The sequence below is a fragment of the Bactrocera tryoni genome, chromosome 3 (assembly GCF_016617805.1).
Source record: "Bactrocera tryoni isolate S06 chromosome 3, CSIRO_BtryS06_freeze2, whole genome shotgun sequence".
Lineage (NCBI taxonomy): Eukaryota > Metazoa > Arthropoda > Insecta > Diptera > Tephritidae > Bactrocera > Bactrocera tryoni.
Window position 1 is genome coordinate 8,960,011 of NC_052501.1, and position 15,232 is coordinate 8,975,242.

Below are 15,232 nucleotides of genomic sequence, written 5' to 3' on the forward strand. Positions count from 1 at the left end.
ATAATAATACATACAAACATTGCGTATATTGTGTAATATCAATGAGTGCATTTATAATGCATCCACTCACTGCAGTGACTGAAAATTATTTGAAAGAGTAAATAAAAATTATGTGATATAAATCGGGCTATGTTTTGTGACTCATTTGATAAAAAATATTAAATAATTTATAGTCGGTATAAATATAAATAAATTTATTATTACTGGATGGCAACATCTTTTCACTTACTGCTGAGTGGCCACAGCTTTTCACGTTGCAATACGTGCCCATTTTCTTTGCTCGCACGCAAGTTCGTGGCTCTAGTCTACAAATCGTTTTTTCGCAAAATAAATTTGTTAAATAAGAACTAAGTAATTTGGTTCTACTAAAGAAATTTAAGAAACTAATATTCTTGTTATGCGATTGTTAATTGTTGTAAAATAACATCAACACCATAATTTGCTATTATATTAGTAGGCAATGAAAAAATTCAGGTAGAATAAGAGCAAAGAAAAGTGTTAAAGCATTAAGTGAAATTTTGGAGAAAATAGAAAAGAAGGAAAATACATGAAATAGCAAAGGAAATAAAGTAATCAAACAAAGAAAAGTGAAGTGAAACAAGGCAAAGCAAGGCGGAAAAACGATTTTTTGCAAAACGCACACGCAAACGAAGACGAGAAGCGAAGCGAACTAGCGAACGGACAAGTTACGAGCAATTGAAAATTGTTAACACGGTTGGAGAGGTGTGTGGGATAAAAAAGTGAAAACTGTTTGTTGGGCGTCAAACGGTGCACATAAATTTTTAGGTAGCTGATCATTTACTTTACCGCTTTTCACACATATTTATTATAAATTGTTATTTTTTATTGTCTATTGATTTTGTGAACAAATAGTGAATTGATATACGTGCATGAAATATAGGTAAAGCATAACAGTAACTGAACGTGCGCCGGTGCTCCATTAAAAAGAAAAAAACTTCAAAATTCTTAGCTACGGCAGCAATTCTTACAATAACGCTTATAACAACTCTATCGTCACCACCACGCTCCATAAGCAGCCCGCAGTGCCGCCACTACCACCTCCAATTATGTTTGTCAATTCGATGACGTTTCGCGGCAATCCTGCCCCCAACCATCATTACGCTGGCCACCCATTGGCTACGGCACATCATCCACAACAACCGCAATTGCACCATCATGCTACTACGGGACAAGCTGGCGGGCCAATGGCTCACCATCCATCGGCGGCACATGGTACGCATCCGGGTGCCCATCCCGGTTCAGCCAATAACAATATTCACCATGCCGCTTCGGCTATGAATCGTCATGCACCTCATGCGCCCATGGGTATGGGTAGCGGCAACATCACTTCAATGTCGCCTCATATGCCAAACAATGGCAGCGGCATGCCAGGTAGCGGCAGTGGCAGCGGTGCAAGCTCTAGCTCACCGGATAGTGGTAAAATTTATATCAAGAATTTGGAACGCTCCATTGACAACAAAGCAGTCTACGACACGTTTTGCGTGTTTGGTAACATTTTAAATTGCAATGTTGCTAAGGATGAGGATGGCAATTCACGCGGCTATGGTTTTGTGCATTTCGATTCAGAAGAGGCTGCACGTATTGCTATTTCAAAGGTGGACGGTATGTTGTGCAATAATCAGAAGGTGCAAGTAGTAAAATTCATACCACGCCGTGATCGTGAACAAGAAAAGGCATCGCAATTTAGGAATCTCTATGTGAAGAATCTCAGCGAAGATTTCACTGATCAACATTTACATGAAATGTTCGAACCGTACGGACGCATAACAAGTCACCGGGTAAGTTTCAGCGACCTCATTCATTAATATATGGTGTAGTTGTAAAGCAATGTTAACTGATAAACAAGCCAACGTGAAATATTAATACATATTTAATGTTGCGCAAGTGTCTAACAGTGAAACTGAATTATTTGAAACTTATTACGTTATTGTTTTTTTTTTGTATATTAAGCTGACAGCTATGTATTTTCAAAAATATGTTAATTTTTTTTTGTGCTTAATACCATGCCTGCTCACTAGCTCTCCTGCCCTTAGTGCCCCCTGCATCTACGTTACTCTGTTACACAATTTTTCCTAAATCCTATGCTGTGGTATATTCAGTTTAATGTTTGCTTCGTAACAATATAGCGTTGCGCATGTCCTTGTTTATGCCTTGTGCTTTGGTGTGCCACCCCAACTGCCCCCTCTTGAACACCCGCCTTACTGTCCAGGTTAGGCCTTGGCTTGACAACTAATGGTATTGGTTAATCATGCATATGCCTCGTTTGATTGGTTTAAAATCAACTTTTATTGAATTAAATTTTCAACATCATAATTAAGTTGTTAAAATCAGAAAATAAATATTTGATGTTTATACGAATATGACAGTCATTGGTGTGTACATAAATGTATTTTAACATAATTTTGTTCAAAAGTCAATGTAAGTGTGAGCGAGCGTTGCAATTTGTAAAATGTTCAAAAATTTTTGTTTAAAATTATATATTAATATTTTAATTTCAAGTTTGGAAGATCTTTGGATTAGAAATTAAATTTAACATTTAAATATTTTCGATTAAAAAATTAAAATTTAAAATCTAAAATGTTTAGTATTAAAAATTGAGAAACTATTTAAAAATTAATGGCTGGATTGAGAAAAGATAAAAAGAAGGCAAAAAGAGCTAAACTATGTTTTTTTAATTTAAATTAAAATTTTAAATCCTAAAACAAATATTTTTTTTTAAATTTTTTTCCAGTTATAAGTTTGATTAAAGTTTTTTCAACCTTTATTTGGGATCAAAAATTTAAAAATAATTTCTTATTACGTTCTTCGGGTTTACAAGATAAAAATAATTTAATACACTTATTTTTAAACGCAATATTTGCAACCCTGATTAACTTAATACCACTTAATAATCTTAAGTGTGCATTTCACGCGCCTAGTACATCTTCAACTAACTCGGTACTTATTCATTTTTAAGGTGATGCTGGATGAAGAGGGCCGCTCTCGCCGTTTTGGTTTCGTGGCTTTTGAAAGCCCACAATCGGCTCTAGCAGCTGTTATCGGTCTAAATGGTAAGCAATTAGGAGACAATAAGTTCTTGTACGTTGCACGTGCACTGAACAAAGTCGAACGCCAACAGGAGATCAATCGAAAACTCGAAGAACGTAAACGGCAGAAAGCTGGTCAAGTATTCTACTATTAAATGAAAAAAATAAAGGATGCAAAATTAAGAAAATAACCGTTGATGCAGATAAGGATGAAATATGAGCCGAACATTGATTGCGAAGTGGATTAGTGATGAATATTAGTTTCGAGCTCATGAGGTGGTAAGTATAAGAAATATGTTTCAGTGAAGCATTGGTGAATATGCTTCAATGCTACAACAACAATTAGCTTCACAAAATTTAGTTGAATCGACGAAAGTTGATAAATGATCATGATAAATGATGTATCCACACATACATACATAAGAACTTTCGCAGGCGAGTCGATGCAACTTGATTGAAAGAAATTTTCGAATATCGTATATAATTAAGAATTATTAAAAATTTAAAATGAATATTATAAAAATACCAACTAAATACACATACATACAAACAAACACATATATGTACATGTAGAGATGTAAAATTTAAAGCAAATTATGGGATTTTTCAATTTTGGTTTTGATGTTAAATGAAAGTTTGCATTAGTAAAAAAACATAAATATATAAAAAAAAATGTATTGCTTATTGTTAACTTTTAAAAACTAAAAATATTCCGCAAGCAAAATTGAAAAAAAGAAATCAACTACCACAATGAAAAATGAATGGAAAAGTAAACTTTATATAGAAACGCCGTTTAACGTTGATTACACAGTAGAATTTATGAATGTCACATTGAGCACATCTCAATGATTTGCAGCTAAAATTAAACATAAATTTAACTTCGAATTAAATGACATATGTATGTATGTCTCTATCTATATATATATAAATATTACTATTATAGCTACTATTACAATTATTCATGCACTCCTCCTAAATGTACACAAACAAACAAAATTTTACACACACACACACAGCTTAAACAAACACATACTCACACAAACCCACACATACAACCATGTTTGCTTATATACATATGTATATGTAAAATGTATAATGAATTTTGTCACGAATCGGCAAGAAATTAATAAACACTATTGAAAACATGAAAAAGCACATTTCATAAATTTGAAGGAAGATATGACGCGAGAAACGCTAATATTAACATGAAAGTACATTTATATTAAATTACTCACTTTGCAAAAACAAAATAAAAAATAATATTTGTAATATTAATGATCCCCAATTCCATATTATGTGTAAGAGTATTTAATTGTATTGCAAAAAGTAAAATAAAAATAAAAAACGGAATCGTAATATTAGAAAAAAAAAATGGAAAACAACGTAAGATGTCTAAAAACAAAAAGAACAGCAGAAACCCAAATGCAAAGAAAAGGCAACAAATTTTAAGCGTAGTTGTAAAATCGATTCAAAATGCAAGAAATGTGTATTTACTGTAATTAAAAAGGCGAAGAAAAATAATACTGGCATAAAACAAATAAATGAATATAAAATGATAATAAAAACAAAAATATGTGTAATCAAAGGTGTAGAAAAACAAAAACAAAAAATGTAATGACAAAAGGTAAACATCAAGAAAACATTAAATTAAGCGAAGAGAAAAACAAACGCAAAGCACAGAAATCCAGATGAAGTAAACAAAAATATGACTAACCGTAATTTATTTTATTCTAATTAACCCAAAAAATACTGGTAATAGGAAAAAAAAAATTATGATTGAAATTATTATACTAAATGTTCCCAAAAAAATTTTAACATTTAAGTTCTTAACGTAGACAAAATGTATAGATATTACACAAAGAAACACACAAATGAAAATAAATGTAAAAAAAAATACAAAAACGCAAGTAAAACAAAAAACAGAAAGGACATTAATGAGTTAGTAAAGAAAAACAAAAACAAAAGAAAAGTGAAGTAATGCATATACATATGAAAAGCAAAAGAGCAGCAAGAAAAAACTGAAAATTTTATTATTAAGCAAATGAAAATTTACTATATATTTTTACTAGACGAAATGCAATTGCAATTCTTTCCATTACAAAACCCCTTTTTCTCCCCTCTTCCCTTAAAAATCTATAATTACAATATGATTAAAACAATGTATACATGTTGTATAAATATGAATTTAACTAGTAATTATTTTTTATTGAAACCAAGGTGTTGCAAAATAACTTAAATGAGGAAAAACAACCAAACTGTAACGAATTGAATACAAACAACTCGAAAAACAACAAATAATTTAGAAAAAAACTAAATAAAACAAAACTGGCAGTCAACAAAGCAAAAAATTAAAATTAAATAAAAACTCAAAGACAAAAACAAAAACAAGAAAAGTAAAGACAAACGTAATAACAATCGAATGTTACAAACTTGCCTAATGGCAGAATCATAGCGGTAACCGGCAGCAGTGGCCACAAAATATATGAGAAGAATAAGGAGAAATCAAATAAAATCTACGCTTTTACATTTTAACTTCATGGGCAGCTGGGGAGAGGGTGAGACTTTTTCCTCTTTAATCGCCACTGCCATGCCCAAGAATTGTCGTTGCTGTCATTACCCTATGATTCGGCTGTACCATATTTATATGTTAAATGCAAAAATAAAATACACACGTGTAAAAACAAACAGCTCGAAAGGTGAAAATTTTTGGACATCACTTAGAGCCATTTTCTATTTTTTATTGCAGTAAATTGTTGTAACGTTTTCGAATTTGTCTACAAGCAAGCAATTGGTCTCGTAGTTATTCAGTTATACATTCTTGTTAACGATTATTAACAATATACTATATGTACATACATACATATACTTTATTTTATTCTTTTATCTCCTAAATTAAGTTTAAGTATGACGCATTTTAGCGGCAACTATGATGACTTTATTATATTTTGTTTTTTTTTTTCTTATTATATATTCATACATTGGGATTTACATTGACAAACTGTTATACAAAAATAAATAAATAATAATAATAACAATGGGAGTGATAAAAATTGAAATATCGGCAAACAGAAAAAATGTACACAGTAGCCAAAAGAGAATCGACAAAGATTAAAGACATCTAAGATGCGATAAAAAGTATTACGCCTGAGGTATAATGCAGGAGAATACACAAGCAGCACGATTGTGTAAATGTAAGGCATTTGCAATAAAAATAAAACATATACACATACACACATAGAGTGTGGAATCGCGTTAAATAACCCGTTATGGGAGGCAATTTTGTTTTCTCTGCATTTAATGCACATACATAAGTATAAATGAATTGTAGCCTCGTGTTTGTTTGTTTTGCGATAATGATTGGATGTTTCACAGTGTCCCACACACCCTCCAAAAAAACACTTTAAGAATATTTTCACATTGTGAACGCCTAAAAGCAGGTCAATAAAAAAGTGCGACACATTTACATGTCGATCTGTTCACTGCGTAAATATGCCGTTAATGTACAATTTGCTAAAAAAAATATAAGTAAAACAAGCAACTATGTATTAAATTTCAAATAGCAGCAAAACACATTAAATCAATCAGTGCAGTCAGTAGTAAATTTTTTTTAACAAATTGACACACAGTGAAACACACCTACACACACACCATATATACACATACACAGGGAGAAAATTGATTCAAGCGATGCAAAACACAATCCGGAAAGTTGCGTACTTCATACCGACATACACAAGATTTATTTATCTATGACCATATATATGTATGTGATCTTCGTATTTTGTGTGAGATTGTGCATTTACAGTATTGCGATTTGCATCGCTAGAAAGTGACATCGATGATGTCTTATATACAAGTAAATAACTTATATACACACATTCATACATATTAATTCCATCAACTATCTATATAAATATAAAATATATAAATATATATATATACTTACTTGAAAGAGAAACAAACAAAAAAAAAAGTAATAAAAATAAATAAATAAAATGCTTTTGCAAAAAGTGTTTAACAAAAAATAACCGTATTTTGATTTATATGTTTGTTCTCGGATTTTATTGTAATCTTCTAAACCTGAAATATTTAGAAATGTACAAAAATTTATTAGTAAGAAAAAGTCAGAGAGAAAAGGCCAACAACTCCAGGAAGTAGATATTACATTAAGTGTGATCCAAAAAAATGCCAAAAAATTTGAATATTTTTTTTCATATAAATTAATTTTTACTTTCTCCTTTATTTATTTTGATAAAGACAGTTTTATATCGGTCTGCGATACGATTTCAGTTGGTTGTGGTCATAATATTTATGTATTATATCGTACATGTTGGCAAAGAAAAACAGCAAGTTATCATATTGTCCATTATAGGGCGCATCACGTGCTACATTTGTAGCCTCCGCGTCTACTAAACGCGCAGTCTCGTGAAAGCCTTGCCCAATTTCGAGATTATCTAAGCCACGATACTGCCTATTGAGGCCCCAAGCATTGACATGTACTTCCAGCAAGAACTGATGTACAGCTTCGATTGTAGCGAGATACCAACGCGGACTGCCACGTTGATGTCGCCAAAATTGCGAAAAACGATTTTGTAGAACTACGGTGGGTAAACCCTTTAAGCGTACGTCCTTATAAATACCGCGGCTTTGATTCCACGTGCTATCAATGAATATAGCACGCTTTACAGGTAGGTTATCATATGTATATATTTTATTTGTGTATTCTTCGCCCTCTTCTGGTTCATCTTTAATTTCATCTATGCGCCACCTCAACATTGTGCCAATATTGTGACCTTTCGGTAAGCCGTAATTGTTTTCCGTTTTTAATCGTACACGTTGATTGAAGAGCTGTGGTACCGTTAAGCTTTTAGCACTTGGAAATATCAGTATAACACCATCCATTTTTGAATAATCCGGCATATCTGGATATGCATAAACATGAACACGATCTTTAGCCAAAACTGCAGCGTGTGCTGATGTGCTCTTGCCGTCAATTTCCTTTTTATGCTTTATTATATCGATGTCGATTGGTATCTCAACGTGAGGTATGAAATCACCCACATTTCCAACCGGTACATAACAGTTGTAACAATAAAATTTACGTGACCGATTGCATTGTGTGCAGGTAAAGCGTCCTTCAATGGCATCCAATTGATGTGTGTCGTCTAGACGCATTTTTGCAAATGGATATTTCCTAGGTGCTGAAACATTCTCCACTGGGTGAGTCATTGCACAAAAAGTATATTATGAAAAATTGCAAATATTATATATATTTTTGCAATTTAAATAGAATTGTTTTCAATTCAATAAAATTAAGATATTGTAAACACTTGTTTCGGCGCCATCTAACTTGGCGAAATCAGCTGTTTGGATTTTCAGCATAATAGGTACACATGTGTTTACTTATCGATATTAATTTTTATGATTTTTGAAACAACGGTAAAAGTTTTCCCCTTTTTGTTAATATATATAAATAAAAACTAAAGAGTTGTTACATGTGAAATTAGTACAAAAAAACGCAATCGATGCAATTTATTATACAATAATCGTTTCGATTAATGGCATATTCTATCTTTCCAATAATGTTACACTCTGGTAACTCTCAAATATTGTTCTCTTATTTGCTATTTGCTTTTATAAATAAATTTCAAGTTTGTTGTTTTCCATTGCTTCTCATTTCGGACACACACATCATAAAATTGTGTTAATTTTTTCACAAATCTGGAGAGTAAAAATTAAGTGAAAATATTGTTAACAGCAGTGGAAAATGGAAAGTTGCTAATTCGTGTCATCGTCGTTTATAACATTTTACTCTGCGAAAATCTAATTAGATTGCTGAAACAGAAGTTGGAAGGAGCAATTGGAAAACCTCCGACGATAATTCATAAATACATTGCAGTTATTTTGGAGTTGCTGGAATAGGTAAAAAGATATTGTGCAAGTGTATTATGCACTTACATATGTATGTAAGTACGTATATTCACATATGTATAGAAATGACAGTAAAGAGGAAAGTGAAGTGCGCTGGGAGGAGATCTAAACTGGAATCATGTAGTTACATACATATATCAATATTATGTGATATGCTATTTTATTTTAGGAGAAGCAGGAGCGAAATATATACGCCAATGAACTCATAACTAATAAAATGCAATACAATTCTATTGATGTGCTACTAAATGCATATGTTTATATATATATACATACATAAGTGTGTATGTATATGCATCCGTTCATGCCGTGTCATATGTAATAGTATGTTGCTATTAAACCTGCATACAATTTACTAATGTGCATATTTTCTGAAAATGTAATGAGATGATGAATGAGGTACCCAATTGGCATATCTTACAAAATTGAAATTTGTAAAAATGGTTTTGGAAGATGTAAATACATATCCCGTTGTATGGACACATACATACATACATATATGTATGTATAAATGTGCATTGTTAGAACCTGGTTTGATTATCAGTATTCTACAAGTTTAATGCAATATTCCAAGCTTTTTTCCAAAGGTCGGTGACAAATTGTGACCTACAAGTAATTGGCTTATTCTCGTTGAATTGTTTTTCATGCTCAGTGATAGTTATCTGCCTATCAATTGGGGCTTTATATGATATATTTACTTATATAATAAATGATTTTATAATATTTTGGATGCCTCTGTTAATAAAAGAAGGGTGTAACTTAAATTAATTTTTTACTTTAACATTTTAACAATATATCCGGGCTTATGCTTTGGTATTTTTTATTTTTGTGTGGTCTAAATTAAGCCCTAGGCGTCCTTCCCGTTTGTTTTACTTGTCTTATCTCTTGCTAAAAAAATGTAAAGAAATACAGTGAAATGTTAGAAAATGATGAAAACATAAACATACAAACAATAATAATTAAAACTTGTCATAATGCCAGACATTTTTGCAAGCTACCCACAATTAATGTGTATTCTGTTGGAATTTACTTCGTTCAACTCGCATTTAGAAACCTTATCAGTAAAACGAGACGTGTGAGGAAACAATTTGTGTGTTTTATGAGCCGTAATTACACTCGATTTGTAATAAACTGAACAATTCAAAATCTAAGGCTACATTTCAAAGAGTTATAGAACTGTTTAGTTGAGGTAAAATTTTAATGAAAATAAAATTATTGTGTACGTATCTATGTATGTATGTACATACATATATGTTGGAAAATTATCTTAATAACACTTCTGTATAATAATTTTATATAAACAAACAAAAAAAGCAATGTTTTTGTATAGCAATGTTTTTGTATACATACATATATACTCTTGATTGTGTACATTAACTACAAACAATTAATTGCTATAATATTTTTAAAGCTTGTGGAGAAGACACGTCATTTACATATATACATTTTGTTTTAAGTTGACACCACACAAATAAACACGGATAAACACTTGATACCCGACTCTCTCACTTTGCTGGAATTAATTTAGATTTTATCTTGTATTTGGCAGTTAAACAAGCAATAGTAGTGGCAAACCTTTGAACGCACAAAAATGGGTGATGAATTTGATGGTTGCGAGTGTGTTTGGTCGCACGAGTACGCAATGCAGCGACTATTGGCGATGGTGAGTGGGAATCCTTGCACAGTTTTATGTGCGCGCTAACTTTCATCAATTGTTTCTCTTACAGATACGCCAGAGTCAGAATCATTGCACGGATACGGAATGCGTCGATAGTAAGTTTCTGGGGGTTGACATTTCTCAAATTTATTGGTATTATTACTTTTATATTATTTTTGCAGTATCGGGTCGCATGCGTGAGACCACTACAACTGGCACTGGAAATGAGGAAAGTAACTTCACTATGGTTACAATGTTTATGATCTTTGCGGTGCTTATGTATTTGATACGGCCAGAATCGATTATGAAATTAACAAATACAAAACGGCGTTCGCAGAGACAAGATCCTAATGGTGGCTTGCCACCACCACCGCCGCCACCGGCACCGCCTGCAGTCAATTAATATTGGCGCTTCGTTACGTGCGAACTGCAAACACTAAATTTTTTGTCTATCAACTGTAAATCAATACAAATAAGTTAACACCACCTATTTTTTCCAAGTATAATTCTAAATAATTGTTCCCTAAGGGCTTTCTATCATGCGAATTTACATTGCAACCGTTTTAAAATTATTAAAAGATGTTTATAATGGGTTCTAAAGAGCTTAAAAACAAACATTTGGAATAAATTAAATTATTGTGCAATAAAAATTGAAAACTTTTAGGCATGTTATAGATCACGCGAAGAAAATATATGTATTTATAAAATTTCTAAATAATTTGTAATTATTCAAAAAATATATAACAAACTTTTTCTGCAACTAATGCAAACCATTCCATACAAGGATTTCTCAAGTGAAAATTAGGAACACCAAATTTGCCCGCAAATCAATAAGAATATATTTGTAATTGAATATATAAGAATATATGTATATATGTACATGTATGTACATTCATATAAAATATTTGATTGTGCGAGTGTTTTAATAATGTGATTTTATTGTGAAAATTATATTGGCTCGCCCTTGGTGTATCTTAGAAGCGTGAATGAATATAAAGTGTTCTTTGTGAAAAGCATAAAAATTAAAAAAAAAAAAATCTAAGACGATTTAACAAATGCCACTTATTCAAAGCAATTAATATTACCACACATATATACATATATATGTATATATAAATGTGCGTATACATATCTGCATAAACATACTTTGTTTTTGATTAAATGCTGCAGCTTGCATTGTATATCACGAACTTGAAGTAGATAGTTGGTAATATTTCTTATGTTAAATTCTTATACATAATCTGAATAAATAAATTTACAACTGCACACATAAATTCTATCTCTGAACAGTGCATATTAAGTTTGTTTCGAAGTTTGTATTACCCAGAAAGAAACGTGGGAGACCCTTTAAAATATACGAGTACAAATATATATGTAAATGGTAAACACGAAGAGCCTTGCCCGTTTCCACGACAGTCGGGTCTAAGTAACTGAAAGGGACTCAAATTTCTATCTGGCCAAGGAATGTCAACTCGGCACCATGCCTCCAAATTTCTTTAGAAATGTTTTCTACCGCTACAACAACAACCATGACCGTCTTCCTTTGAGAAATCAACTTGAAATTTGGGTAGCGTCCTTTTCTAAGTAGTTTTTTTTGTAGATATGGGAAAATTTTATTCGTGCTTTGAGAAACGATCGTTTTTGTATAGAAATATTGTGTAAAAAATTTATTTTCAGTTTTGTCTTGAATAAATTGTTAGCGTTACAAAGATTTATTTAATTACATAATTACACTCATTATATTTATTCTACTGTAATTTATTTGTAGCTAAAATTAAGTAACGAAATCCTTTGTAGGAAAATCGCGGGATTTGAATTTTAGTAAATAATGTAATCATTTTATTTTAAAATTATTATGTATTTAACAATTAAAATTAACCACAAGCATACGTTCACACAACCATTCAGACATTTTACAAAATGCAATTTCAGACCGAATCCAATACTTAAACATGCAGTACATTGATATTCGCTGTTTATCCGTCGTCATCGTCGTTATGCAATTTGGTAACGATATTTCGTACTTTTTTAATAACCTCCTTCATTTGCTCATACTTGCCAGTTGAATCCGGCAGATTTTCAAAATTAATAACATCACTAACACCCACTTTGAAATTGTCACCAGCTGGTAGTTTTTCGTATGGTGAAAATTGCAACACAGGTGTACCCATGTGTGATTCCTTAATAATATCCAATGGCGTAGGCGTCGTTGGTTCAACTGTGTGTATTTCGTCCATATTTTTTGGTTTGGATATTTCGCTTGTTTTCGCCTCATTATTGCTACTTTCCAGTGCGAGTGATTCTTCGGTCGCACTACTTGAAGACAAACTGTCAATATCACACAGACCAGACTTCAATTCGGCAAGTAGCTTTTGTTTGCGTTCCTCCAAATAGTCTAAAGTGGGCGAACAAGTACGTTCATTTGCAACGGATGAGCTTTCTTCATTCGTTGCTGAGGTAGTTGCATCATCTGGCGATGTTGGTGGTGGTGGTGGTTTAATGTCGTTTGCGGGTTCCGGTGGTGGAGGAGGGCGAGTAAATACCACATTTTCATTAATCGCAACGTCGTCTTCAATTTCCATATCGGCATTGTCCAATATACTAGTTTTAATCTCAGCCATATTAGTTGTTTGTGGTAGACTCTTAAGTCTTTTATGTTTATAACCTTTTACAACATTGCTTCCCAATTTCTTAATGAACTCTTCTTTTCGTTGATGGCGAGACAAAGGCGGCACGTTATGGTGCTTATAGTCCTAGAATAATTTAATTTAAAGTTAAAACATTTACAAATAAATTATATATAACTTACATCATAGAAATTCGGACCAGGATCAACATTGAATCCTGGGAAGTCTACAATTTTAGATATGTCATATTTAATCTCATCGCTTTCCTGTGAATTTTCCTCTTCCGATGCCATCACTGCGTCTCCCTTCAACATAAAAATTTATAAAGTTATCGTTTGAACTAAAGAAAAAAAATATTTTTCTTACATCTGAATTAATTAGAGATATGCCAGAATGCACCACTTTTGCCTCCTCCAACCAACCTGGTGGATAACCAAGCTTTCTCATGCGGTAGAAAAAGAATGGCAGTTCTCCGCGCTTTAAACCAAGTGCTGTCTGTAGTTTGTCACTTATCTTACCCGGCCTTAAATGTCCAAATCTTTGTTCAATATCAATGTGGTATCTCTCTTGTTTACGTGCTAATTTTGCACGATTTATACGCGCGTTATTTCGCGGTTTAGGACATTCACGTAATGAGTGACCATTTACTCCACAATTAAAACAAGCGACTGTTGTTCGCACCCTTTGGCACTCGTTTTCCTCTTCTTCTAACTTTTGTCGTTTACGCGCTGAAGATTCTTCATTCAAAACATCTTTAATACTACGTTTATATGAAGGTACACATTGCGTGTCAAGTTTTTTCGAGCCAGAGGTATCAATTGTAAATAACGAAGCCAAGTCTAAATCCGGCGAATCATCTTCATTTTCTGACATATGGCGCTCAGGTGCTACTTCTGTTATGCTCACCGCCTCTTCACAATCACTTAATTCATCATCGGAGGGGTTGGCAGCTGATTGTTTTGCTATATAAGCGTTTATACTACTAACTGTAGTATTTTCAGAATTTGAAATTTTAAATGCAAAAATTGAATTATCCTCAGACATATTGAGTGCTTTATCAAGCGAGTCCAATATTTTATGTCCATATTCTTTGAAAACGCTTTCATTTGAAAACTTTATTTCAAAAGCCAATGTTGGTTTACTGCCTGTTGGTTCACATATTTCCGCAGCTTCTTGTGCTTCCTCCACCTCTCCTTCTTCGAAATCAACGCAGACAATTGCCTCTTTAACCGTAACAGCCACCGGCAATTTTTTTTCAGGAGTTTCATTCATACTAGTGTCCGAAGTTAAGTCAACTGTGGTGGTGTCACGAACACGGTCATCCAAATCTTCATTATCACTATCCAATTTGATTATATCAGCATTTTTGTCCATTGTGAATACAAAAATTCACAAAATATTGTCCATAGAAAGTAAACTTTCGACCGTGCTTAAATCGAATTGGGCTAAAATTATAGAAACGCAGTGGAATCAGTACAGCACAAGAAGCACGAAAAATATAACAGTTGGAAATTGAGAATGATAAATTTTCACAAATTTTAATAATATATTTTTACATACTCAATGTTGATCATATAAATTATTCAACATATTTTTATATAAGACTCCCCCCAAATTAATATTATGGTAGAGTTGAAGGCTTTAATGTTTATATCAAAAACTAATAGAAAGTATTAAGAATTATATTAGTTATTTGATAAATAATTTCGAATTTTGTTTCTTTGAAGCACCCTGTCTGAGGACATGGCCAGAGAACGTTTAATATAGAGAAGGTTCACCGCGTTGCCAAACTTACGATATTTCATTTTTTGGAGGGGTACTCGTTTCTATTAGTGGATTTCACCGCAAAAGTAGGGGTACTATTTTCTATAAGCGGATTTCACCAATATTTAGCAGGAGCGTCGAAAATAGCAGAATTGAGCATTTTCAGTGTTAAATGAGAAAAATAATGCTAATTTCAATGTACGCTT

General features: G+C 32.4%; 4 protein-coding genes across 6 annotated transcripts; 2 read left to right on the forward strand and 2 right to left on the reverse strand.

The window, feature by feature from the left end:
• The first annotated feature begins 268 nt into the window (after positions 1 to 268).
• On the forward strand, positions 269 to 4,517 carry LOC120771126 (polyadenylate-binding protein). Of its 2 annotated transcripts, none has more exons than XM_040098982.1 (3): positions 269 to 786; positions 874 to 1,799; positions 2,978 to 4,517. In XM_040098982.1, the coding sequence occupies exons 2-3, from the start codon at positions 1,068 to 1,070 to the stop codon at positions 3,200 to 3,202; spliced, it is 957 nt and encodes a 318-aa protein (XP_039954916.1). In that variant the 5' UTR covers positions 269 to 786; positions 874 to 1,067; the 3' UTR covers positions 3,203 to 4,517. The 2 variants fall into 2 exon arrangements, with proteins under 2 accessions (XP_039954916.1, XP_039954917.1); XM_040098983.1 differs by having other exon boundaries at positions 902 to 1,799.
• A 2,750-nt stretch (positions 4,518 to 7,267) lies between these two features.
• Positions 7,268 to 8,397, reverse strand: LOC120772824 (tRNA-uridine aminocarboxypropyltransferase 1). The gene has a single exon (XM_040101632.1). The coding sequence runs from the start codon at positions 8,274 to 8,276 to the stop codon at positions 7,311 to 7,313; it is 966 nt and encodes a 321-aa protein (XP_039957566.1). The 5' UTR covers positions 8,277 to 8,397; the 3' UTR covers positions 7,268 to 7,310.
• A 304-nt stretch (positions 8,398 to 8,701) lies between these two features.
• Positions 8,702 to 11,922, forward strand: LOC120770912 (small integral membrane protein 14). 2 transcript variants are annotated; one of them, XM_040098590.1, is made up of 4 exons: positions 8,702 to 8,969; positions 10,528 to 10,641; positions 10,706 to 10,751; positions 10,818 to 11,922. In XM_040098590.1, exons 2-4 carry the CDS (start codon positions 10,570 to 10,572, stop codon positions 11,036 to 11,038), a joined length of 339 nt encoding a protein of 112 aa, XP_039954524.1. In that variant the 5' UTR covers positions 8,702 to 8,969; positions 10,528 to 10,569; the 3' UTR covers positions 11,039 to 11,922. The 2 variants fall into 2 exon arrangements, with proteins under 2 accessions (XP_039954524.1, XP_039954525.1); XM_040098591.1 differs by lacking the exon at positions 8,702 to 8,969 and adding an exon at positions 9,810 to 10,167.
• Positions 11,923 to 12,531: 609 nt separating this feature from the next.
• On the reverse strand, positions 12,532 to 14,692 carry LOC120770911 (zinc finger CCHC domain-containing protein 8 homolog). The gene is made up of 3 exons (XM_040098588.1): positions 13,629 to 14,692; positions 13,445 to 13,567; positions 12,532 to 13,388 (listed from the first exon to the last, which is right to left on the reverse strand). Exons 1-3 carry the CDS (start codon positions 14,634 to 14,636, stop codon positions 12,612 to 12,614), a joined length of 1,908 nt encoding a protein of 635 aa, XP_039954522.1. The 5' UTR covers positions 14,637 to 14,692; the 3' UTR covers positions 12,532 to 12,611.
• Positions 14,693 to 15,232: the final 540 nt, after the last annotated feature.

Excerpts from the sequence above, each read along its gene's own strand:
- LOC120770911 (XM_040098588.1), bottom strand. The coding sequence starts at position 14,636 with ATGGACAAAAATGCTGATATAATCAAATTGGATAGTGATAATGAAGAT. Across the intron at positions 13,568-13,628 it reads TATCTCTAATTAATTCAGAT|GGAGACGCAGTGATGGCATC; the intron begins GTAAGAAAAATA and ends TTTATGTTGAAG. Across the intron at positions 13,389-13,444 it reads CTGGTCCGAATTTCTATGAT|GACTATAAGCACCATAACGT; the intron begins GTAAGTTATATA and ends AAATTATTCTAG.
- LOC120772824 (XM_040101632.1), bottom strand. The coding sequence starts at position 8,276 with ATGACTCACCCAGTGGAGAATGTTTCAGCACCTAGGAAATATCCATTT.
- LOC120770912 (XM_040098590.1), top strand. The coding sequence starts at position 10,570 with ATGGGTGATGAATTTGATGGTTGCGAGTGTGTTTGGTCGCACGAGTAC. Across the intron at positions 10,642-10,705 it reads TGCAGCGACTATTGGCGATG|ATACGCCAGAGTCAGAATCA; the intron begins GTGAGTGGGAAT and ends TTTCTCTTACAG. Across the intron at positions 10,752-10,817 it reads GGATACGGAATGCGTCGATA|TATCGGGTCGCATGCGTGAG; the intron begins GTAAGTTTCTGG and ends TTATTTTTGCAG.
- LOC120771126 (XM_040098982.1), top strand. The coding sequence starts at position 1,068 with ATGTTTGTCAATTCGATGACGTTTCGCGGCAATCCTGCCCCCAACCAT. Across the intron at positions 1,800-2,977 it reads GACGCATAACAAGTCACCGG|GTGATGCTGGATGAAGAGGG; the intron begins GTAAGTTTCAGC and ends TTCATTTTTAAG.